This window comes from Pelodiscus sinensis, chromosome 6, assembly GCF_052426305.1.
Source record: "Pelodiscus sinensis isolate ZL-2025 chromosome 6, ASM5242630v1, whole genome shotgun sequence".
NCBI lineage: Eukaryota > Metazoa > Chordata > Testudines > Trionychidae > Pelodiscus > Pelodiscus sinensis.
In genome coordinates, this window is record NC_143057.1 from 107,682,439 (window position 1) to 107,706,102 (window position 23,664).

At 41.1% G+C, this 23,664-nt stretch overlaps 1 protein-coding gene and 1 non-coding gene across 4 annotated transcripts in view; both read right to left on the minus strand.

Moving 5' to 3' along the window:
- The window catches only part of SPEF2 (sperm flagellar and cilia associated 2), a 208,488-nt gene that overhangs the window by 172,212 nt on the left and 12,612 nt on the right, over nucleotides 1-23,664 (minus strand). For all 3 annotated transcript variants that reach the window (XM_089779424.1, XM_014570185.4, XM_006116499.5), the window contains 5 exons: nucleotides 23,352-23,492; nucleotides 21,307-21,389; nucleotides 12,944-13,160; nucleotides 2,248-2,436; nucleotides 1,081-1,268 (listed from right to left, as the gene is read on the minus strand). In XM_089779424.1, the coding sequence (XP_089635550.1) occupies nucleotides 1,081-1,268; nucleotides 2,248-2,436; nucleotides 12,944-13,160; nucleotides 21,307-21,389; nucleotides 23,352-23,492 (818 nt within the window). The remainder of the gene's footprint in view (nucleotides 1-1,080; nucleotides 1,269-2,247; nucleotides 2,437-12,943; nucleotides 13,161-21,306; nucleotides 21,390-23,351; nucleotides 23,493-23,664) is intronic.
- Nucleotides 7,042-7,146, minus strand: LOC112544718 (U6 spliceosomal RNA). Its single transcript, XR_003088059.1, has one exon. It is a non-coding gene; the product is annotated as a U6 spliceosomal RNA (small nuclear RNA).

Below are 23,664 nucleotides of genomic sequence, written 5' to 3' on the forward strand. Positions count from 1 at the left end.
TTGTTCAGCCAATCGCTAAGAAAAACAGATTTGCTTTTATTTATGGGCAGTAATGCTGCCCGCTTGTTATTTACAGTGTCACCTGAAAGCGGGAACAGGTCTATGCATGGAACTTTTGTAGAAGGCCTTGCAAGATGTTTGTGTGTCAGATATGCCAAACATTTGAATGATACATCGCGTTTTCACCACCATTCAAGAGGACAATCTTCCATGCTGATGATGGAGTTTGCTTGATAATATAGCAAATTATCTCTGTAAATGCAAACAGACTTCTGAGTCTTAGCAATTGGCTGAAAAAGAAGCAGGACAGAGTGGAGTTGTAGGCTCTAAATTTTATAGTGTTTTGCTTTTCAGCACAGTTATGTAACCAAAAAAATCTAACTACATTTGTAAGTAGCATTTTCACAATAAATATATTGCACTACAATACTTGTATGAGGTAAACTGAAAAACACTATTTCTTTTGTGTCTCTTTTTTAATGTAAATATTTTTCATAAAAATAATATCAATAGACCACTGTATCCTTGTATTCTATTGTAATGAAAATCAGTATTTGAAAATACAGAAAAAATCAAATATATGCATAATAAATATAATCCGCTATTCTATCATTTAACAGTATACTTAAAATTGTGATTATTAGAGATTAACTTTAAGTTAATTTATTATTAATCACTTGAGTTAACCATGATTGATAATCCTACTATCTATAGAAAGTACATTGTGATGCTGTAAAGCAAAGATTGCATTGAAATATAATAAATATAATTTTTATTAATAGTTCATCTGCAAAAATGTGAAAGTATTGATAAGTATTTCCATTTGAAAGTAATATGTACTGTGGAGTTGGGTTTAATTTTTCCTTATTGACATTAATTCTAGTACATTGAATATGAGAAACAGAACTCATTATTCTATATTAAATGTTTAAATTATATGATTGTTTTCAGTATTAACCACAATAATAGAGTGGGGCATTCACAAGGGAACATATTTCATAAAATAATGTATCGTTAATTTTCCTTTCATTATATTCTGTTTCTTACGTTTATTTAGTCTGACTTTTGAAAATTACTTACTTGTTTGTCAACATTCGATATTCTCCTGTTTTGGTTGACAGATCAATAATTTGGTCAATCACTTCCCAACACATGGAATAATGCTTTTTATATCGAGCCTCTGCTCTTTCAGCAGCAATTTTCTTGTGTAGTTCTCTTTCTTTGCAAATTTGTTCCTCGTAATCAATTTTTTCTTGTTTTGCAAGGGCCTAAAGTTTTTGTTTTCAAAAGCAAGCCTTTTAATTAGATTGTAATTAATTTGCACTGGCATAATAATAAAAAGTTTAAAATGCTTAATCTTTAAAGAGCTGACGGAGTCAAGAATTGAAAACATTTTATCAGATATATTAATCAAATGGTATATAGCAGATAATAATTAATTAAGATCTGCAGAAGCCTGAACACAACTTCTGAAGACTCTGTAAGTCCCTATTTTGTCACAAAATTGTTACTACCATACTGAAGTAAAAGAGCAAAATGTTACTTCTCCCATAACAAGTAATTTTTTCCCAGTGATTTCGGAAAAAAACTAATTTTAATCTTAAAACATGGAAAGAGTACATTCACTATTCATGAAGAACAATCATGCAGACACTGAAATCCTGGCCACAGTGCAGTCAATACTCAAACCATTTTTGATGTTATTGGGCTAATTCTGGCATTAAATACATTTTAGAAGACATGGCACACAGCAAGTTTAAACAGCAAGGGCTTGTTCTGCAAAAAATTAATACAAAGATACTGAAGCTATTTGAGCATTAGAATACTCACCCTTCAAATTTTGTATACATAAATCAGAAAGGAGGAACAGCAGCTTAGTTACCAGCACTCCCAATGGTACAGTGGGCGCTAGTGGCTAATTCTAGAGACTCTCTGTTTAATACCTACAGACTCCTGGATGCATGGATTTCCTTATGAGAACCATTTAATTTTGGGGGACAGAGGGAGACAGAGTCTAGAAAGGTGAATTCGTAATGCCCTGCTGGGTACATAATATTTGGCATAACATCCCATTCAGACTTAGGTTCCCAAATGCTTAAGTCACTTTTGAAAATGACACAGACTCTTAAGTCACTTAGGCTTTGCAACACTAGTTGGGCAATGCTTGAACATCTTTAAAAATCTTGGCCCATGTGTTTGGGAGAGGGACAAAGCTCAGCAAAATGTACTCAATAATTAATCTTTTACCGCCTCTCTGTCAAGGGCTTCTTGAAACTCTTTCAGTCGTCTTTCCTCATACTGTTTTTCTCTGAAAATTCTGTTCTGCCACAACACTTCTTTTTCATGCCGAACATGCATGAGTTGCACAGCAATCCTCCGCTCCTGTTGGGACTGTCTCATTAGTCGGTTAATAAGTTGATCTTCCCGGTAAGCCTCCTAAAAATAAAATATTGTAAGCGATGCTAATAGTAATTAACTATTTCATGGATTAGAGTTAGACAATGCTATATATTCTGACATAAAATGTTTATTCAAAATAGCATGACAGTCTTCATTTATGTCTATTTAACACATGTGGTCTAAAATGTACATTTCTATTGATGATGCTACCAGTAATGTATTATAATTTTGGATTTATAAAGAAATATGTGCCCTCTTAAAATCTTTTAATTGAGATACTCAACAGAAATACATTTTCTTAAAAATTTGGCATGTAAAATTAATTTTAACACAGACTGAAGAAAATCCTACATGCAAAGACAGTTTCAGTGTGACTCTTCTATGCTTCAACTTTTGTTTCCAGTTGTGGTAATGCTCACTCAACTCGCAGTTTAAGTTTTCCTCTTTTCCCTTGATCCTGTCCCACTTCTCCCATGAAGTTCCAATTCTCCCTCTGAGGTTTCTTTGTGTTGATCCATTTCCCATACATGAGCTGCTTTTTATTCAGGCAGTTTCCTCCCTCCCAGTACAGTGAGGGTATTGAGAATAGGGGTCTCTCTATTCTAGGTCCTGGAACCTGGCCCCAGCATAGCTTGCATCAGCCTGGAGCTTAATTGCAAGTCTGGCTCAGCCCTGGGCTGAAGTTTGCCTAGCACAGATGGATTGTGTGCTGTAATAGACATATCAGTCCTAGGACTTTAGCTAAGATAGATGAGGTAATATCTTTTGTTGGACCAACCTGTCAACAAAAGTTGGTCCAATTAAAAAAGCGTTACCTCACCCACCTTATCTCTCCAGTACAGATGGAATCTTTTGAGATCTAGCAAGTCTCTACTGAAAAATTGTAGTTTACACATGCTCAGTGTGGATTTTCAAAGAGATGCCACAAAGTCACACAACTCCTCCCTTGCCCTTCCTTCCTCCTCCTCCACCCCTCTCCCCAAACCAGTTTTCAATTTGCAATTTTTCTCTAGTATAATTTAAAAAAAGGGGGGAAGGGGGCGACCAATTTTGGAAAATTTTTGCAAAAAAAGTCAGCCTGCTATAGCTACCCAACCATAAAATTTCAGCCCTCACAGTTAAAGATGGTAAAGTTATAATAGGAAGTGTCAGGCAACTGCCCATTATAAATGTTAATACAGTAATGAAATTATAAAGGAAACTGATGGTTGATTTTCTGCTTCTCATTATTCTACTTAACTTAGGAGTTTAGGAGGCTTTAGGCATTTACAAAGGTTTAGGAATTTGTCCTTGTTAAATGTACTGGCAACCCAAGTTTTAGTGTCCCTTCATTGACAAATATGTTTTCAGCTCTCTTCGGCCCTTCCTCTGTTTTAAACTTCAAAACTTATCATCTACTTCTGCAGCACAGGCATTGCACTTTGAGTGAAAGTTGCAGTTTCCCTTTGAAGTATCATTATCCTACAAAAGGGCTTGAAAGTCACTGATTCCCTCTGAAGCTCAGACACTTGCTCCAAAAGCAATGGTGCAGCTTCAATGTTTAAAGTTTAGTTAAGAGATCTGTAATTGGAACTTGTTTAAGAGTATCAATTCAGGATTTTTAGAAAAGAGAAGAGGAATAGAGAAAGGAGAGGGAGAAAACTGGTATCACTATCCTGACATTTTTATCCTTCATGAGCCTCCTTTACCTTTTATCAGATGTTTCTGATGGAATTGCAAGGGAACAACATGGTTCATAAACCCATCTCAAATTGTGTTTTTTTTAAATATACTGTTCATGCAAAAAGACCTGCTCCAGAAGCAATAACCAACTCTTAGGCTACGTCTATACTGGCCCCTTTTCCGGAAGGGGCATGTAAATTTCATGAGTCGTAGTAGGGAAATGCGCGGGGGATTTAAATATCCCCCGCGGCATTTAAATAAAAATGTCCGCCGCTTTTTTCCGGCTTTTAAAAAAGCCGGAAAAGAGCGTCTACACTGGCCCCGATCCTCCGGAAAAAGTGCCCTTTTCCGGAGGATCTTATTCCTACTTTGAAGGAGGATCGGGGCCAGTGTAGACGCTCTTTTCCGGCTTTTTTAAAAGCCGGAAAAAAGCGGCGGACATTTTTATTTAAATGCCGCGGGGGATATTTAAATCCCCCGCGCATTTCCCTACTACGACTCATGAAATTTACATGCCCCTTCCGGAAAAGGGGCCAGTGTAGACGAGCCCTTATTGTAATAGTGTGCTTTACAATGCAACTAGGCATGTAAGAATAATCTGCTAACATATATCCATTTAAGTGTAAGGTAGCTCTACAAATACTGTAGACATTTTTGAGAAAGATGTATTACTGAAAATTCTGATGTACTTTTGTAGAGGAGAAAAGCAAGTACAGTATTACTAATTCAAGCAACTTTGTTTTTTAATTCTTTTAACTCCTTGAATACTGTATCAAATGGGCAGGCAGGCTAGTGCATTGTAATTAAATACTACAGACTTGAAATGCCTAAGAAGATGTGCACTATCACCCCAAGAGCAAAAGTTTTCAACTGGCTGGTACGCCAGCCTCTGAGGCCTACATGCTGCAATGAGCTCTACATAGGCACAGGATTCTGCCCACATCAAGCTCAATGCAGGACCAAATCTGATTTTGCAAGCACAAATCCATTTGCAAACAGAAATGTCATTTATGTGTGCAAATTTAAAACAGAGAACTCAGTAGTTTCAGAAAAATCTTGAAAACAAAGTTTACTTGCCTGTAACCCAAATTGTCTGAAATGGACTCTTTCTAGTACCATTAATGGGATACACAGGTAGGTGCAATTCAGGTGGTGGAATCGTCTCATAGCCATGCCCTAACTATTTCTTCCTTCTGAATTTTTGAAAATTTTGAGGGTAAGGCTATAAAAGGGGGGTGCCCTCTGCCACCTCTACTTTATTGTTGTGAAAGACAAAGAATGGTGACTTGATTATGAGTGCATGGTCCTTGAAGAGTCCTTGAAGAAAAAAAGTCTTTCAGTGACAAGGCCTTCATACGTTTCTTAACTCAGAGGACATATTGTCTGTGAGTACAGAGTGTGTCTCTATAGCTGCTAGGTGCATTTTCAAAGAAGAGTTGGAAAGACTTGAAAGCTTTAATTACAGTAAGCAATCAAAAATATATCGGAGCCAATGTTAGATCTGTATGTTTCTTGGCTATTCACTCCACAAATCTAGTCCTCTTGAGAGGTCACAACACTTTCTGGTTGACTGTTTCCTCAAGTTAATCAATGGCTGATGCACTTTTGAAGGGCAAGATTTTTCAAGGTATGCTAGAGTCCTGTAGCCCATGAATTTAGGTGACGTGCTAGAAGGTTGGATGAGAAATTCTACTTTCCTGTTCAGATAATAAAGCTGATAACATGAGAAATACCTAGTGTGCTCTGTTGGAGACCTGAAGAAGGGCTGTTTATCACTGCTGTCTTGCTCATGCTGAGGCAACTAGAACTATCCTGTCTCCATCTTATTTTCCTTTCTCACTCTTTGGATGAGAGTAAAGGGATGGGGGAAGAAAACATAAAAAACAGACCTTTCCACCAGTTCACAGGAAAAGAGTCCAATAGGGTATGTCTACACTACCACCCTAGTTCGAACTAAGGTGGTTAATGTAGGCAACCGAAGTTGCAAATGAAGCCCGGGATTTAAATATCCCGGGCTTCATTTGCATCTTGCCGGGCGCCACCATTTTTAAAGCTCCGGTAGTTCGGACTCCGTGCCCGCGGCTACACTCGGCACGGAGTAGGTAGTTCAGTGGAACAAGGTGTACTGGTAGTTCGGATTAGCGAGCCTAATCTGAACTGCCTACTCCATGCTGCATGTAGCTGCGGGCACGGAGTCCGAACTACTGGGGCTTTAAAAATGGCGGCGCCCGGCAAGATGCAAAGGAAGCCCGGTATATTTAAACCCCGGGCTTCATTTGCAACTTCGGTTGCCTACATTAACCACCCTAGTTCGAACTAGGGTGGTAGTGTAGACATACCCATATGGACAGACTCACTGCTCACGAGTAAAAATATAGACACTTCAAATTCTGTCTGGTGGTAAGAAGATATATGCCTGGGAGCTTTTACAGGTCATCAGTTTCTTTAAATAATCATTCATGCAGTTTTGTTACATCTCTGTTCAGTTGAACTGCTAGCCTGTTGACCTTGCCTGCTACATGTAGAGCTCCAGGATAAACATTATGCTGGATATAGCAAGCCTGTAATTTGACTTACAGCCTCACACAGCCAGAAAGAGTGAGCTTCTCCCTGTTTGTTCACATAGTACACTCCCATTGTATTGTCTGTGATGAATTGCACAATCTTTTTCTTGATGTCACCTATAAAATATCTGAATGCCAAACAGATTGCTCTCAATTTTAGGAAATACTTATGTAGTCTAATTTTGAGAGCTCCAGTGACCTCTAAATGCCTATCTGTTGGTCCTCATCTCTTATTGAAGACATCAGACGTAACTGTTACTGACTGACTACAAGGATTGAATGATACCTCTTTCGGAACATTTATATAGTAAGGTCACTTTGACAGGGATAGCAGTATTTTTTGTAGGATGGTCAGTCTAGTCAACATACTGCTTGTACCTGGTCTGTAATTTAACACCAGCCAATGCTACAGAGTTATCATTTTGAATGCTTCACAAATTAGCTTGCCATCCTTGCTCAGGGGTCATGCTAACAAGATCTGTATTGTTCCAGTTTTAATAGCTATGCTGTCCCAAAGCTAAGGTCTGACATAAATGGCTAAAGCCATGAAGCCCATAAGAGCTGAATAGAATATTACATTTTCAAGTAGAATTTTGACACAGCACTTTGACAAGGCTCCTTCATTCCCTGCACATACACCCACACCTTCCCACCCACTGGAAGCTCTCTAGTCCTACTATAATGTGCTCCAGGAAAAGGCCAACAAAGGTCAGTCCTCTAGGCCTGCCTAGAGAAGTTACACAGAAACAGCCAATCAGAGCCCAGCAGGCTCAGATTAAAGGCACTGCAGGGCTTTAGAGGATCAGTTCCTGATTTTGACCAAAGAGCAAGAAAGGATACTCCTCTCTGACCAAAGTATCTTGAAGGATATCCAGAGGTTGGCTCTAGCAACATTTGCTTAAGCTTGGAGAGAAAGCATCTGAGTACTTTAACCCTAAGGTAAGGCAAGGTAAGGAGTGAAGATAAAGTGTCCAGGTAGGAGGAGACTCAAGGACCTAGCAGCAAATAATCAAAACGAGAGGGTCGTGGATGTTGTTTATAGGCTCCCTAAGCCCTTGTCCCTGGGGGTAGCAGACAGGCCAAGAAGTAGGACTTTATATTGGAAATGTTCTTGTTCAACCATGAAAGGAAGATACAGGCAGTTCCCAAGTTACGCGGATCCGACTTATGTCGGATCCACAGTTACGAACCGGGATTTTCTCGCCCTGGAGGACTGGAGCGGCGGGACACCTGGTCCCGCTGCCCGCCGCCTCCGGGGCGAGAAAAGCTGTTCCCCGTCTCCCTGGTCTGCTGGGGGAGCCAGCAGACCAGGGAGACGGGGATTAAAGCAGCGGAGGACCCGGGCCGGACCCGCGGCGCTGATCTGGAAGCGCCGCGGGTCCGGCCCCGGGTCCTCCGCCGCTTTGCTCAGCGTCTCCCTGGTCTGCAGACCAGGGAGACGCTGAGCAAAGCGGCGGAGGACCCGGGGCCGGACCCGCGGTGCTTCCAGCTGATCTGGAAGTGCTGTGGGTCCGGCCCCGGGTCCTCCACCGCTTTGCTCAGCATCTCCCTGGTCTGCTGGGGGGGGGGACGCAGCTAGTGCCCCCGCCCCCCCCCCAGCAGACCAGGGAGACGTGGAGCAAAGCCCGGGGCCTGTGGTAGAGCAGGTGGGGCGTTGCTGGTTGGTCCCGCAGCACCGCTCCTTGGCGCTACTGGACCAACCCGGCAGCACCCCAGCTGCCCTGCCCCAGGAGTCCTTATTCAGCTGCTGCTGATCAGTTTCAGGATGCCTGGGGCAGAGCAGCTGGGGTGCTGCTGGGTTGGTCCAGTAGCGCCGAGAAGCGGCTACGCTACTGGACCAACCCAGCAGCACCCGAGCTGCTCTGCCCCAGGCGTCCCCAAGTCAGCCGCTGCTGAAACAGACCAGCGGCTGACTACAGGAAGCCTGAGGCAGAGTTGCTCTGCCCCGGGCTTCCTGATCAGTTTCAGCAGCAGCTGACTTGGGGACGCCTGGGGTTCTTAAGTTGAATCTGTATGTAAGTCGGAACTGGTGTCCAGATTCAGCCGCTGTTGAAACTGATCAGTTTCAGCAGCGGCTGAATCTGGATGCCAGTTCCGACTTACAGACAGATTTAACTTAAGAACAAACCTACAGTCCCTATCTTGTACGTAACCCGGGGACTGCCTGTACTTCTGATGATTTATTCTGGTACAAATAAGGAAGCATAAATCTGTTGGATCAAGAGCTACAAACTAATTTAAAGAGTTAAGGAGAGTATATTGGACACTAGAGTCAATACACAGAAACCATATCTTCTAATAAACTATTGCACTTTGTAAGATCTAGTATCAAATTAATCTTTCTGATTTTCTTGATACCAAAAAAATATCTTGAGTAGACACCACAACACATTAATTCGTTTAGGACCTTCTCTACTGCTGAAATTTCTGCAAGTGACTGAATCTGTGATCTTAACAAGCTTTCATGAGAGAGTTCCTGAAATAGGAAGTGGGGTTTGGATGGAGGAAGGGTTTCAAACAGAATGGATTAACAATCAAGAAGGCATAATTTTATTGGTGAAGGTAATTAATCATTGGAATAATATAACAAGGGTTATGGCAGATTTTCCATCAAAGGTATTTTTAAATTCAACCAGGATTAGATATTTTTCAGAGATTTGTTGAAGTTCATATAGGAATTATTTCAGAGACATTCTATGGGCCATGTTGTCACCCTCAGAACACACAGAAATACAGAGAGAGGGAGCACAAGAGAGCAGACCTGGGAATAATCACAATTTAATTTAAAATAAAAAATTAGGCTGTGGTGTTGTCTTAGCTCCATTCCACTTAATCAGAAAATTGTTAATTGCATCAATGTTTCTATTCAAAGTAGATCCAGAACTAAAATTGCAGTGATTTTGCCAATCGCAATGGAAGCGTACTGGCAGCATTACAGGGCCTGGTTCTGCAGGATGGAAGTCAGATAGGGTTCTGCCACTGATTTAACTGAGTGCAGGATCAAGCCCACTGTGTGGAAACTTGTACAGCATGCATTTACTTGATCTGCTTCTTGCCAGCACTTGTAGCTTCCCCCTTTCTTAACCACCAAATTAACAGAACCATAGGATTTGAAAACACCTTGGGTGAGCGAGTCCAACCCCATGCCCAAAGCAGGACCAACCCCAACAAATCAACACAACAATGGAAAAATGTAGCACAGTTTAGGAAGAACTAACACCCATCAAAGCCTAAATATGAAAGAAACCTAGAATAAGATACAGGACAAAAGCACAACTTGAGTTTTATATGCATTTCTCAAAATCCATAGTAAAATACAGGATCGCCAAGTTACTGTAAAAAAGATAAAACCAGTTATTAAAACAGAAGATGGCTCTGTAATGGTGTTCATTTGAGAAATGCATGAAAAAAGCTTTTTCTTTTTAAAATTACATCTGTTTGGAACAACAGTGGCATCCAGTGGCCAAATGCATTAATTCTATGTTTATGTATCATACTACACATGTGTGTATTTCCACACATTTCATGCATTACTACATTTCTATTTGTAACTTTAATTTAAATATTAATGGAACATCTTCATGCTGTTTTATTTATTTACATTGTCATCACTGTGAAAGAAGCAGCACAGAACCCTGAACCCAGGTCTTCACAGCAAAGGCCCTACTTCTTCAAATACTTATGCACATACTTCACACTCTGTGGCTAGTTCCATTCAACAAGAATAAAAAAATGGGCATATGGGCAGTGTATAATAAATATAAATCTATAACTAAAATTGAAGTTAATTTAAGTTTGGTTATAAATGTATATTGTAAAGAAAGGCTGCAACTAACAAATGAAAGACCTTGAAAGTAATGATTTGTTATGCCAGAAGGAATGAAATAGGGAGGATGTATGGCTCAAAAAATAATTAATGAGATAAGGGAAAGTTTTTGAAAAAGATGCCTTCTGACTGATAGGGGCAACTTCAGGTGCTTTAAATAAGACAAAAAAATCTATTTTAGAAAAGTCCATTTTGTGTCTTTTAATCTCACATACCAGTGTTATTCTAAAAGTAAAGCCTGCGTAAATCAAGTTCAATGAAAAAGCTGTTGGTCAGCAGAAAGATGGGAAAAAGTTAAGGAAAAATTTCTTGGGAAGAAAGAAGGTTGTAAACTTTATCTACATTAAAATTAAAAGTTACAGTGAGTTGTCTCAGATTAGTTGTTAGGTTGTGTGGTAATCAGCTATGACATCATTTGTTTGGTATAAAATATAAAAAATTAGTGTTCTGTCAGAGCCTTTGTGATCATGCTGAAGCACTCCAGGATAAGATCATTTTTCCCTATCTGTAAGTATACTGATCACATGCTTATGAATGCTAGCTAGATTATTGGGTGTGATGACTGCTTAATTTTAGGCTATTAAGAATGTGCACAGTGATTAAATAAAATACCCATTGACCTTAACACAAGAATTTATGGTGAAATTAATGTCTGCTTGTCTCTCGCATTAACAGTAACAATTTCAGAAATTATTAATAAATCCAAAAGTCAGATACATAAGTCAAGACCACCTAACTTTTCAACTTGGAAAAGAGACAAGTCCCAGTCTTATTAATCTCTCCTCATCTGCAGCTATTCCATACCTCTAATAACTTTCGTTGTCCTTTTCTGTACCTTCTCCAATTCCCATATATATTTTTGGAGATGGCCATGCTATCTCCATCTGCACTCAGTGACCAAAATGTGAGTGAGCATACCATGGATTGATACAGATGCAATATGATATTTTCTATCTTATTAGCTTTCCTTCACCTAATGATTGCTAACATTCTGTTTGCTTTTTTGACTTCTGCTGCACACTGGAGGGGATGTTTTAAGAGAATGATCCACAATGTTTCCCTCCAAGATCTATCCTGAGTGGTAACAGCTAATTTAGACCCCATCATTTTATATGTATAGTGGGAATGTTTTCTCATATGCATTACTTTGCATTCATCAATATTGAATTTCATCTGCCATTTGCTGGGCTCACCTCTGAAAACTTTTTTAAAAATTGGCATTACATTAGCTATCATCTAGTCATCTCATATAGAAGCAGATACAGATGATAGTTTACATATTACAGTTAGCAGTTCCATAATTTCATATTTGAGTTCCTTCAGAACTCTTGTATGAATACCATCTCATCCTGGAGATTTATTGCTGCTGAATTTATCAATCTGTTCCAAAACCTCCTCTAATGACACCTCAATCTGGGATAAAGTATCAGTGGGCCTCACCCTCCCTGACTGAATTAATCTCGTTATCTCTAGCCTGCATATTTATACCTGCCTCTAGAAATTTCCACTACATGCATCTGATGAAGTGGGTTTTTGCCTATGAAAGCTTATGCTCCAGTACATCTGTTAGTATATAAGGTGCCACAGGACTCCTTGCTGCTTTTGCAATCTGGGATAGTTTCCCAGATTTTTCACCTAAAGAGAATGGTTTAAGTCTGGGACTCTGCCTCACATCCTAAGGCATGAAAACAGAAGCAGAAAATTAATTTAGCTTCTCCTCAGTAGCTTTACCTTCCTTGAGTGCTATCTTAGCATCCTGATCATCCACTTTAAAGGATTCCTTTTGTCTTTAAGCGCTTCTTTTACTTTGTTGTTTAGTCATGGTAACAATTGTTTGGTCTTCTTCCTAGGTTTTTTAATTTGGGGCACACATTTAAATTTAGCATCTATTATAGCATCTTTTAAAAGTTTCCATGCATCCTGCAGTGATTTCACTTTTGGCACTGTTTAACTAATTTCCTCATTTTTGTGTAGTTCCTCATTCTGAAATTAAATGCTTCCATAGGTTTTAAGTTCAACCGTTTGTTATTTTGGGGAAAATGTTTCTTTGGGCCATATCTTTAGTGTATATTTGTTTGTTTATAGATACAATTTTTCTCCTACCTAATAAAAAACATCTGAACAGAGTTTGTTCAAACACTCTAAAAACAGTAATGTCACCTGAGGGTTGAGCTCAGACATGTAAAGTTCCAGCACACCAGTGACTTTCCATTTGATGTTCCCAATATCATTACATACAGTAGCAAAACATTTGCCTCTTAGGAGTGCAGTAAATCATCATTACCACTACTATTGTGTAAGAGAAATGTGACATAAGGATGATATCTCCAGCTTTCTAAATGATAAAAAGTACAGTTCTTTCTGGAAAAATCAGATGGCTAAAGACCGCTGTTCGGGTGCAAACATCAATTTGTTATTTTACTTTTCCATTTAGATATTTGCAGATTGGTAATTCTGCATGTGATACAGCACATCAGCACAAATACCTCACCTCTTGTGCTTCGTGGGCTATTAGCTGTTCCATTAACATCTTCCGTCGTCTTTTTTCTCTTTGCTCCCGGGCAAAACTGTCTTCCTCTAGACGTTTTTGAATTTTTCTTGTATATTCATCATCTGAATAAGTGCTCAGTAATTCAGTAGTTGTCTGGGCTGTGGTGTCTGGAGCTGTTGTGTCTACCTCCTGTGTTTCCAAGGTGTCCTGTATACTGCTAAGAAAATTCATGTTGAACATCAAAAAATTAGCTACTTAACCTTACACTAAGTGTGATTCTTTGAGAGGTGTTGTCGATGTGGATTCCAGTCTTGGTGCATATGAATCACATGCACAAGTTGGGATTATTTTGGCCACCAGTGGTAGTTAGCACCACACTTGTACCCCAAATCTTTGTGTTACTGACCTGAGGGGTTAGCAGGCCCAATAGTTCACTTGATAGTACAGAATACTAAAAAGATTAGGAATACACAGGATTGATTAAAAAGAATAGGTTATGGAATCAATATAGAACATAAGAACATAAGAATGGCCATACTGGGTCAGACCAAAGGTCATTCTAGCCCAGTATCCTGTCTACCGACAGTGGCCAGCACCAGGTGCCCCAGAGAGGGTGGACCGAAGACAATGATTAAGCGATTTGTCTCCTGCCATATCTCTCCAGCCTCTGAAAAACAGAGGCCAAGGACACCATATTATCCCCTGGCGAATAGCCTTTTATGGACCTAACCTCCATGAAATTATCTAGCTTCTCTTTAAACTCTATTAGAGTCCTAGCCTTCACAGCCTCCTCTGGCAAGGAGTTCCACAGGTTGACTACACGCTGTGTGAAGAAGAACTTTCTTTTATTCGTTTTAAACCTGCTACCCATTAATTTCATTTGGTGTCCTCTAGTTCTTCTATTTAGGGAACTAATAAATAACTTTTCTTTATCGGCCCTCTCCACACCACTCATGATTTTATATACCTCTATCATATCCCCCCTCAGTCTCCTCTTTTCTAAACTGAAAAGTCCCAGTCGCTTTAACCTCCTCTCATATGGGACCTGTTCCAAACCCCTAATCATTTTAGTTGCCCTTTTCTGAACCCTTTCCAAGGCCAAAATATCTTTTCTGAGGTGAGGAGACCACATCTATGCACAGTATTCAAGATGTGGGCGTACCATAGTTTTATACAGGGGCAGTAAGATATTCTGTGTCTTATTTTCTATCCCTTTCCTAATAATTCCTAGCAACCTATTTGCCTTTTTGACCGCCGCTGCACACTGCATGGAAGTTTTCAGAGAACTGTCCACGATAACTCCACGATCCCTTTCCTGATTTGTCATAGCCAAATTAGCCCCCATCATACTGTACGTATAGCTGGGGTTATTTTTCCCAATGTGCATTACTTTACACTTATCCACATTAAATTTCATTTGCCATTTTGCTGCCCAATCACTGAGTTTGGTGAGATCTTCTTGGAGTCCCTCACAGTCTGCGTCTGTCTTGACTATCCTAAACAGTTTGGTATCATCCGCAAACTTTACTAACTCACTGCTTACCCCTTTCTCCAGATCATTTATGAATAAGTTGAAAAGGATTGGTCCCAGGACTGACCCTTGGGGTACACCACTAGTTACCCCTCTCCAATCTGAAAATTTACCATTTATTCCTACCCTTTGTTTTCTGTCTTTTAACCAGTTCGCAATCCAAGAAAGGACCTTCCCTCTTATCCCATGGCCATGTAATTTACACAAGAGCCTTTGGTGAGGGACCTTGTCAAAGGCTTTCTGAAAATCTAAGTATACTATATCTACTGGATCCCCCTTATCCGCATGCTTGTTAACCCCTTCAAAGAACTCTAATAGATTAGTAAGACAGGATTTCCCTTTACAGAAACCATGTTGACTTTTGTCCAACAAATTATGTTCTTCTACATGTTTCACAAATTTATTCTTTACTATTGTTTCGACTAATTTGCCCGGTACTGAAGTTAGACTTACCGGTCTGTAATTGCCAGGATCGCCTCTAGAGCCCTTTTTAAATATTGGTGTCACGTTGGCTACCTTCCAGTCATTAGGTACGGAAACCGATTTAAAGGATAGGTTACAAACCACAGATAATAGCTCAGCAATTTCCCATTTGAGTTCTTTTAGAACCCTTGGATGAATGCTATCCGGTCCCGGAGATTTGTTAACATTAAGTTTTTCTATTTGTTCCAAAACCTCCTCTAATGACACTTCAATCCGGGACAGTTCCTCAGATTCATCACCCACAAAGGACGGTGCAGATTCGGGAATCTCCCCAACGTTCTCAGCCGTGAAGACTGAAGCAAAGAAATCATTTAGTTTCTCTGCAATGGCTTTATCGTCCTTGATTGCTCCTTTTATAGCTCGATCATCTAGGGCCGTGGTCACCAGCCAGTAGATCGCGATCTACCAGTAGATCTCAGGGGCTCTAAGAGTAGCTCTTGAGCCCTCTCTGAACTGCGCACCTGCACAGTACATTTACATTATATTTCCTCATGTAATGTAGGCGGGGCTTCAAGGAAGGGGCGGGGCAGTAGATCTTCGCCTGTTCTGAGACTTAAAAAGTGATCTTGGGTGTAAAAAGGTTGGAGACCACTGATCTAGGGGACCCACAGGTTTTTTAGCAGGATTCCTGCTTCTAATGTACTTAAAAAACATTTTGTTATTTCTTTTTGAGTTTTTGGCTAGCTGTTCCTCAAAATCTTTTTTTGCTTTTCTTATTACATTTTTACACTTGACTTGACAGGTTTATGTTCCTTTCTATTTATCTCACTAGAATTGGATTTCCAATTCTTAAAAGATACCTTTTTGTCCCTCACTGCTTTTTTTACATGGCAGTTAAGCCACGGTGACACTGTTTTAGGTCTCTTGCTATGTTTTTTAATTTGGGGGTATACATTTAAGTTGGGCCTCTATTATGGTGTCTTTAAAAAGTTTCCATGCAGCTTTCAGGGATTTGGCTCTAGTCACTGTGCCTTTTAATTTCTGTTTAACTAACCTCCTCATTTTTGTGTAATTCCCCTTTTTGAAATTAAATGCCAGGGTGCTGGACTGCTGAGGTGTTCTTCCCACCACAGGAATGTTGAATGTTATTATATTATGGTCACTGTTCCCAAGCGGTCCTGTAACGGTTATTTCCTGGACCTGATCCTGCACTCCACTCAGGACTAAATTGAGAATTGCCTCTCCCCTTGTGGGTTCCTGCACCAGCTGCTCCAAGAAGCAGTCATTTAAGCCATTGAGAAATTTTCTCTCTGCTTCTCTTCCTGAGGTGACATGTATCCAGTCAATATGGGGGTAATTAAAATCCCCCATTATTATAGAGTTCTCTATTTTGGTAGCTTCTCTAATCTCCCTCAGCATTTCAATGTCAGTATCGCTGTCCTCGTCAGGTGGTCGGTAATATATCCCTACTGCTAATTTCTTATTATTGGAGCATGGAATTACTATCCATAGCGATTCTATGGAACGTGTTGATTCATTTAATATTTTTATTTAATTTGACTCTACATTATCTTTCACATCCAGTGCCACTCCGCCACCCACCCGGCCTGCTCTATCCTTTCTATATATTTTATATCCCGGTATGATTGTGTCCCACAGATTTTCCTCATTCCACCAGGTTTCAGTGATGCCTATTAGGTCAATCTCCTCATTTAATACGAGGTACTCCAGTTCACCCATCTTATTAGTCAGACTCCTAGCATTTGTGTAGAAGCACTTTAAAAATTTGCCACTGCTTATTTGTCTGCTCTTCTCTGATGCATTGGATTCCTTAGAATGCGGTGGTTTGTCTGCTCTGGCCCATGGCTTGTCCTCTCCCCTCCTCTCTTTCTGACTACAGCTTAGAGAATCTCTATCAATGGATTCTCCTCTAAGAGAAGTCTCCCTCCGATTTACGTGCATCTCCGCACCAATCGGCTTTCCCCCATCTCTTAGTTTAAAAACTGCTCTACGGCCTTTTTAATGTTTAGTGCCAGCAGTCTGGTTCCACCCTGGTTTAGGTGGAGCCCATCCTTCCTGTATAGGCTCCCCCTCTCCCAGAAGTGTCCCCAGTTCCTAATAAATCTAAACCCCTCTTCCCTTCATCATCGTCTCATCCACGCATTGAGACTCTGAAGCTCTGCCTGTCTACCTGGCCCTGCGCGTGGAACTGGAAGCATTTCCGAGAATGCCACCATAGAGGTCCTGGATTTCAGTCTCTTTCCTAGAGAAAATATATCTCAAAGAACTACTATTTACTGTAATGCTAGTAACCATTATTTTTTTGTTGAGGGATTGTAAAGATTGATTCTAATCTTGATGACTAACACTATGTTGTCTACATGGAGGTCGGTAGTAGGGGACTGCATGACAACCCTACAAGAGTGGGATCAGCCTTGAAGAATCCACCAAACAGTAGTGTTTTCTAAATGTAGTGTCCTTGTAGCTGCCCTACAGATTTCAGAAATAAGGACATTCTTCAAAGAGGCAGCAGAGGCTGCCTGAGCTCTAGTGGACTCGGTATATTCTGTTAGCTTGCTTGGATGTGGCCAAGTGGATGCTGGTATGTGCTAGAGATCTTGTGAGGTTCCACTGTCCTTTGTACGCATGGTGAGCCTGCCAAGTATAGAAGAATGCATAATGTCCAGGAGTTTGAGATGTTTCCCCTGCAGACTTTCAATCTGAGCCTCCTGGGCTCTGATTGGCTGTTCTGTGTAGCCTCTCTAGGTAGGCCCAGACAACCCATCTTCAATGGTCCTTTCCTAAATCACAGTGTAGTAGGATCACAGGGCTTCTATATTTCAAATCTCTGCCAGAAAGAATAAGACTGACCAAAGTACTACAACGAGGGACTGACAATGGGTGAGGAATACGAAAAAGGATGTTCCCTATGAAAACCTTGTTTCCTGACATAGACAAATATACCAGAGACTCTTCCTGATTGCCATTGTACTATCTATGGAAGAAGAGTGGGTTGAGAAGAAGAACAGTTTCTATTATGCCCCACTGGGGGGCAAAGAAAAGGTACACAAGGGAAAGGCCATGCTGTCAGGAACTCCCTGGCTCTGTTGTGCTTTCCCCTGGGGAGGGGTGAAATTAGTATCAGAGATACCTCCTTAACATTCTATGGCTAGTGGCTTACCAGCCACCATACCAGAAAAAAGGAAGCATCCCACACAGAAAAGTATTGAATGGCTCCTGAAGCCACTATTATTTTCACTCTCTTGCAAAAGCACAGGTGGGACATATCACCAGCAGCTGTTTTTCTCCCAGGCCTTCTTGATACCCAGTACATACAGCTTCTCAACCAGACAAATCATCTGCTGTTTCTGTTCTATTCTGCATAGGTTCTTGTACTATGCTCACTATGGCAATATTTGAGAAACTAGTTCTACAGCTACTTTATGCTGCCATTAAGGTTTTTGCAATATGAAACTGGAAGCTCATTGCATGGCCAAATCAGAGGAAGAAGTTCATGGTCAAAAATATCATCAGATAACTAGTGCAAAATACGATGAAAATTAGGAATTATCATGAAATAGATCGCCTCTCTCTTAAATACATAAAATGCTCTACAGTGAAAAATATGCGGTTTGGAAAAAACAACTGAAAATTAAAACAGGTATAAAATATTTGTGCACAAAATACATATGACTACCCATAGAATACATCTGACTGCATATGATAAAACAAGGAGTCCAGTGGCACTTTAAAAACTAACAAATTTATTTGGGCATAAGCTTTTGTGGGATGCTTGAAAAGAAAAGAAAAAAGGAAGGGATAGAAAGATGGGAGTGTGACATCAGTGCTAATTAATTTTAGCTAGGGGCTGTAGGCAATGGTTAGCGGATACTGTTGTTTTCTTGTTTAGTCTGTTCTGTAGTCAGCAGTACTGCTATGGATATCCGCATGGCCTCACACAGTATGCCAACATTTTTATGGCCGACTTAGAACAACGTTTCCTCGGTTCTCGTCCCTAAGTGCCCCTTCTCTGCTTGCGCTACATTGATGACATCTTTATCATCTGGACCAGGGTGGACAATAAAACAGTGGCAGTTTGTCAGGATTAACCCCTGGAGGGCTGCTGCTACTATATTTACCAGCGCCTCCACAGGTGAAGGGGGATTGCAGCTCCCATTGGCCACATATAATATTTCCTGATCAATGGGAGCTGAGGGAAGTGACACAGACCGGGATACTGCTTTCCCATAGCTCCCATTGGCCAGGCTAACCATGACAATCTGGATCTGGCCCATGGGCCAGTATTTGCCCACCCTAATATGGATCCATGGGAAGGAGGCCCTTGAAGAATTCCATTGGGATTTCAACAATTTCCACCCCACCATCAATCTCAGCCTGGACCAGTTCACACAAAAGATCCACTTCCTGGATACTACAGTGCAAATAAGTGATGGTCACATAACCACCACTCTGTATCAGAAACTTACTGACCGCTATACTTAACTGTATGCCTCCAGCTTTCATCCAGAACACATCACACAGTCCACTGTCTACAGCCAAGACCTAAGATACAACTGCATTTGCTCCAATCCCTCAGATGTAGACAAATACCTTCAGGGTCTCTATCAAACATTCTTAAAACTATAATACTCCCCTGCAGAAGTGAAGAAACAGATTGACAAAGTCAGGTGGATACTAAAAAGTCACCCTACAGGACAGACCCAAAAAAGAAAACAACAGAATGCCACTAGTCATTACGTATGGCCTTTTGCTAAAACCTCTTCTACATATCATCAAGGATCTACAACTTATCCTAGAGGATGATCCCTTGTTCTCACAGACCCTGCGAGGCAGGCCACGCTTTGCTTACAGACAGCTTCCCAACCTGAGACAAATACTCATTGCCAACTTCACATCCCACAACAGAAACACTAACCCAGAAACCGATCCTTGCAACAAATCCTGTTGCCAACACTATCTACACATCTACCCTAGTGACACTATCACAGGAGCTAACCACACCAGTTATACCATTAAGGGTCATTTATGTGCACATCTACTAATGTAATATATGCTATCATATGACAGCAATGCCCCTCTACCATGTACATTGGACAAACTTGACTGACACTACACAAAAGAATAAAGGGACATGTGATGGGGCGAATAGACCCCACACTGAAGGGCTGGGAGTAGCCCAGGCCCAGCTGGCTGAAAGAGCCCTGCCCCTCCAGCAGAGCCAGCATATAAAGACAGAGGGAGCCCTTCAGGAGGAGAGGCAGCTGGAGGGAGAAGGGCCAAGCTGCAACCCCGGTGTTCCTGCAGCAGCTGAGGCCAGAGAGAGGACCAGCATCGGACTCCGGGAGTGAAGCCGGCAGGCAACCCCGCTTGAGGGACGGGACCACCTACACTGCCAGCCCCAGCCCCGGTAAAGACTGCCGCTGAGGCGGACAGACTATAGGGGTGCTAGGGTGGTAGAAAGCAGCCCAGGGCAAGGGATTGCTATCAGCTTGGTGTGTATTGGCTGGATTCCCCACCGAGCAGACAAGAGCAAGCGTCCCTGCCTACAGGGCCCTGGGCTGGGACCCGGTGGAGAGGGAGGGCCTGGGTCCCCCTACCACTCCTTTCCACATCCTGGGCAATCACACATGTGCAAAGTTAAACATTTAAATATTTGCAAGATCAGAGTTTCAGTGTGTCAAGAGTTCATGTACACTCATAAGTAGTCCTACCTAATCAAGCCCCAATCAGTCACACTCTAATGAATTCACTTCATCAGTTTCTAGTCAACTGAACTACTCATAGTCTGCAAAATTAAATGTGTGTGTAAATCTGTGCAGGATTGAAGCTTCCATGTACACAGTGAATGATATCAGTCTTATAAGTTTTTACACATAATGCACAAGTGACAACAGGACACTGTAAGATAGTTTAGTACAACTTCTATTTTTAAAGTCATCATGAATACATGATGTATATATAAGATGTATGTTTTAAACTCTTACCAGCTGGCCAAAACAGACTGCCACAGTATTATGGGAAGACACATGTCCAATTTAAAGATTAATTCTATATAAAAATTAAGTTGCAACTTTTTTTTGAGAGGAAAAAGTGGGCTGCATTTTAAAAAAATACATACTCAAACATTGAGAAGACCTAGAAAAAACAAGTCTAAAAGATTAAAGTTTGAGAAAGTTATAAGCCACTGCAAAAGCCTCTTTTGAGATGTTAATAGCTCTCTGTCTGACTATAAAATTTAAAAGTAGAATATGAGGTACACTTTAAAATAAAAATGAAAACAGCTGCTGGGGGTGAATGGTTTCATTAATAGAACCATAAAACTAGTTAAGATTTCTTTTTTTCTCCAGTGACTGTATGTTTACTGATGTTAATTGGGTGCAAACATTACCTGTCAGTGACTTGGGTGCTACCAGAAGTAGGGCTCTCTTTCCTCATAAACTTTTCAAACTTCTTAATTTCCATGTATACATCCTAGAGAAACAAGAAAAATTGAAATGTCTCCTCTATCTTCCCTAAAACTATAAAAAGATTCAATTACTAATTTGTATTTTACAAATACAACTATTATACAAAAAAATGTTAATGCCTTAGAACAAATTATATTGCATCAGCTAGTCCAGGGTGACAGAAGACTGGCCTATGTCATACTCCTACAAAAAAGTCACCTCACTGCATTTTCCTCTTTGCCTACATACAAGTTAGCTCATTGTAAACATAGCATCTGAAATTTTGCAGTCTTCCATTTTGCACCATATGGTTTGCTAGATAACTGTGTAAAGCCACTTCAAGCTCTGGTGAAGAATTTGTTCCATTCAGGGTTTTTTAATTTTACTGTTCTTTGCCAAACATGTTATAATTTGGATTGAGTAGTCCAAGCAGTCCTATATTATTCCATGTGTGACCCAGCTCATTTGATAAATTCTAAAAGAATAGAGCCAACTAAATTCTCTTACCTTCAAACTTCTCAACTAGATTTGGTTGTACATAATGAGTCAGGGTGAAATTTGACAAATCATAAGTGTGACGGGGCAAGGCAGCCCCACACTGAACATGCAGGGCCCACCCAGGGTTACCTAGCTGCAGAGGCCCCTCCCCCGCAGCCCTACCGAGCATGCCCGGGCTTTAGCTCCACTATAAAAGCCTGGGGAAGGACTCAGTTTGGAGAGACAGCTGGAGGAGAAGGACTGGGGAAGGGGGTTCCTGCACAGCTGTCACTGGAGACTCCAGGAGAGGCAAGCTGGTGCGACCCAGGGACAGCCTGCTGAGGAGATGCCGGCCCGGAGGCCACAGCAAGCTGGCGAGTATAGGGGATGGAACCCCAGGGAACCAAGTAGGAAGTGGCCCAGGGTAGGAGCAGGAACCTCGTCTCCTGCCCAGAGAACCTCGGTGTGTTTTGGCCGGATTGCCCTGCCGAGGGTGTAACGCACTTACCTGGTCGCTCACAGGGCCCTGGGCTGGGCCCTGGGCCAGGACATGGTGGAGTAGGGTGGGCCTGGGTCCCCCTATCTGGGGTGTGTCCCCGCTACAACCCTAAACTGTGTTGTGGACTCAGGCCGGAGGGCCTCGGCCTTGCCAAAAAGGGCCAGACATGGACTGTGCTTCGGACTCTGGCCGGAGGGCCTTGAACTTAAGAGAGTAGGTGGGAGGGGCCCACCACAATAAGGAAAATGACTAATGGCTTGATACAACTTCCACTTATTTCAAGGTTGGTAGAGTGATCCTAAAACATTACAAAGGATTAATTTAAGACCTGATTCTGTACTATTTACTCTGAAAGAACTCTCATTGATGTCAATGGGAGATTTCCCTAAATAAAGCAGACAGGATCAATCCCATAAATGTTACTGGGCTATATTTCCTACTACATTTGTCAGTTTTATGCTGACATAACTGTTGAAATATGCCATTTGGTATGCATATAATCTCTAAGAATAAATTTAGTGTTACTAAAATGGGGTATGTCTACACTACCCTGCTAGTTCGAACTAGCGGGGTAATGTAGGCATACTGCACTTGCAAATGAAGCCCGGGATTTGAATTTCCCGGGCTTCATTTGCCTAAGCGGGGAGCCGCCATTTTTAAATCCCCGCTGCTTCGAACCCCGTGTAGCGCGGCTACACGGGGCTCGAACTAGGTAGTTCGGACTAGGATTCCTACTCCGAACTACCGGTACACCTCGTGGAACGAGGTGTACCGGTAGTTCGGAGTAGGAATTCTAGTTCCTACCTAGTTTGAGCCCCGTGTAGCCGTGCTACACGGGGTTCGAAGCAGCGGTGATTTAAAAATGGCGGCTCCCCGCTTAGGCAAATGAAGCCCGGGAAATTCAAATCCCGGGCTTCATTTGCAAGTGCGGTATGCCTACATTACCCCGCTAGTTCGAACTAGCGGGGTAGTGTAGACATACCCATGTATAGCAATAAAATTAACTCTTACCTGTGCTTCTTTTTTCTTTTTTAACATTTTTTGGGTTTCCATAGCTTTCAAGGTACGGTTTGGTGGTGGTTTTGGAATCTGTATAATAGCTGCTTGAATCCTGGCCATTATTTCATTTTGCCTCCTTCTTCCTTTACGATGCTGAAAATACAGTATAAAGCTGTTCAGTTACTTGAATGTATATAAAAATACGCTATAAATGTATTGTAATTTACCCATAGAAAAATTATTATTAGCAGAAAGTACTTGAACAAAACAAATTCTAATCTTGCATCTACAAAAACTTTTAATTAAATCATTTTGCAAAAAGTAG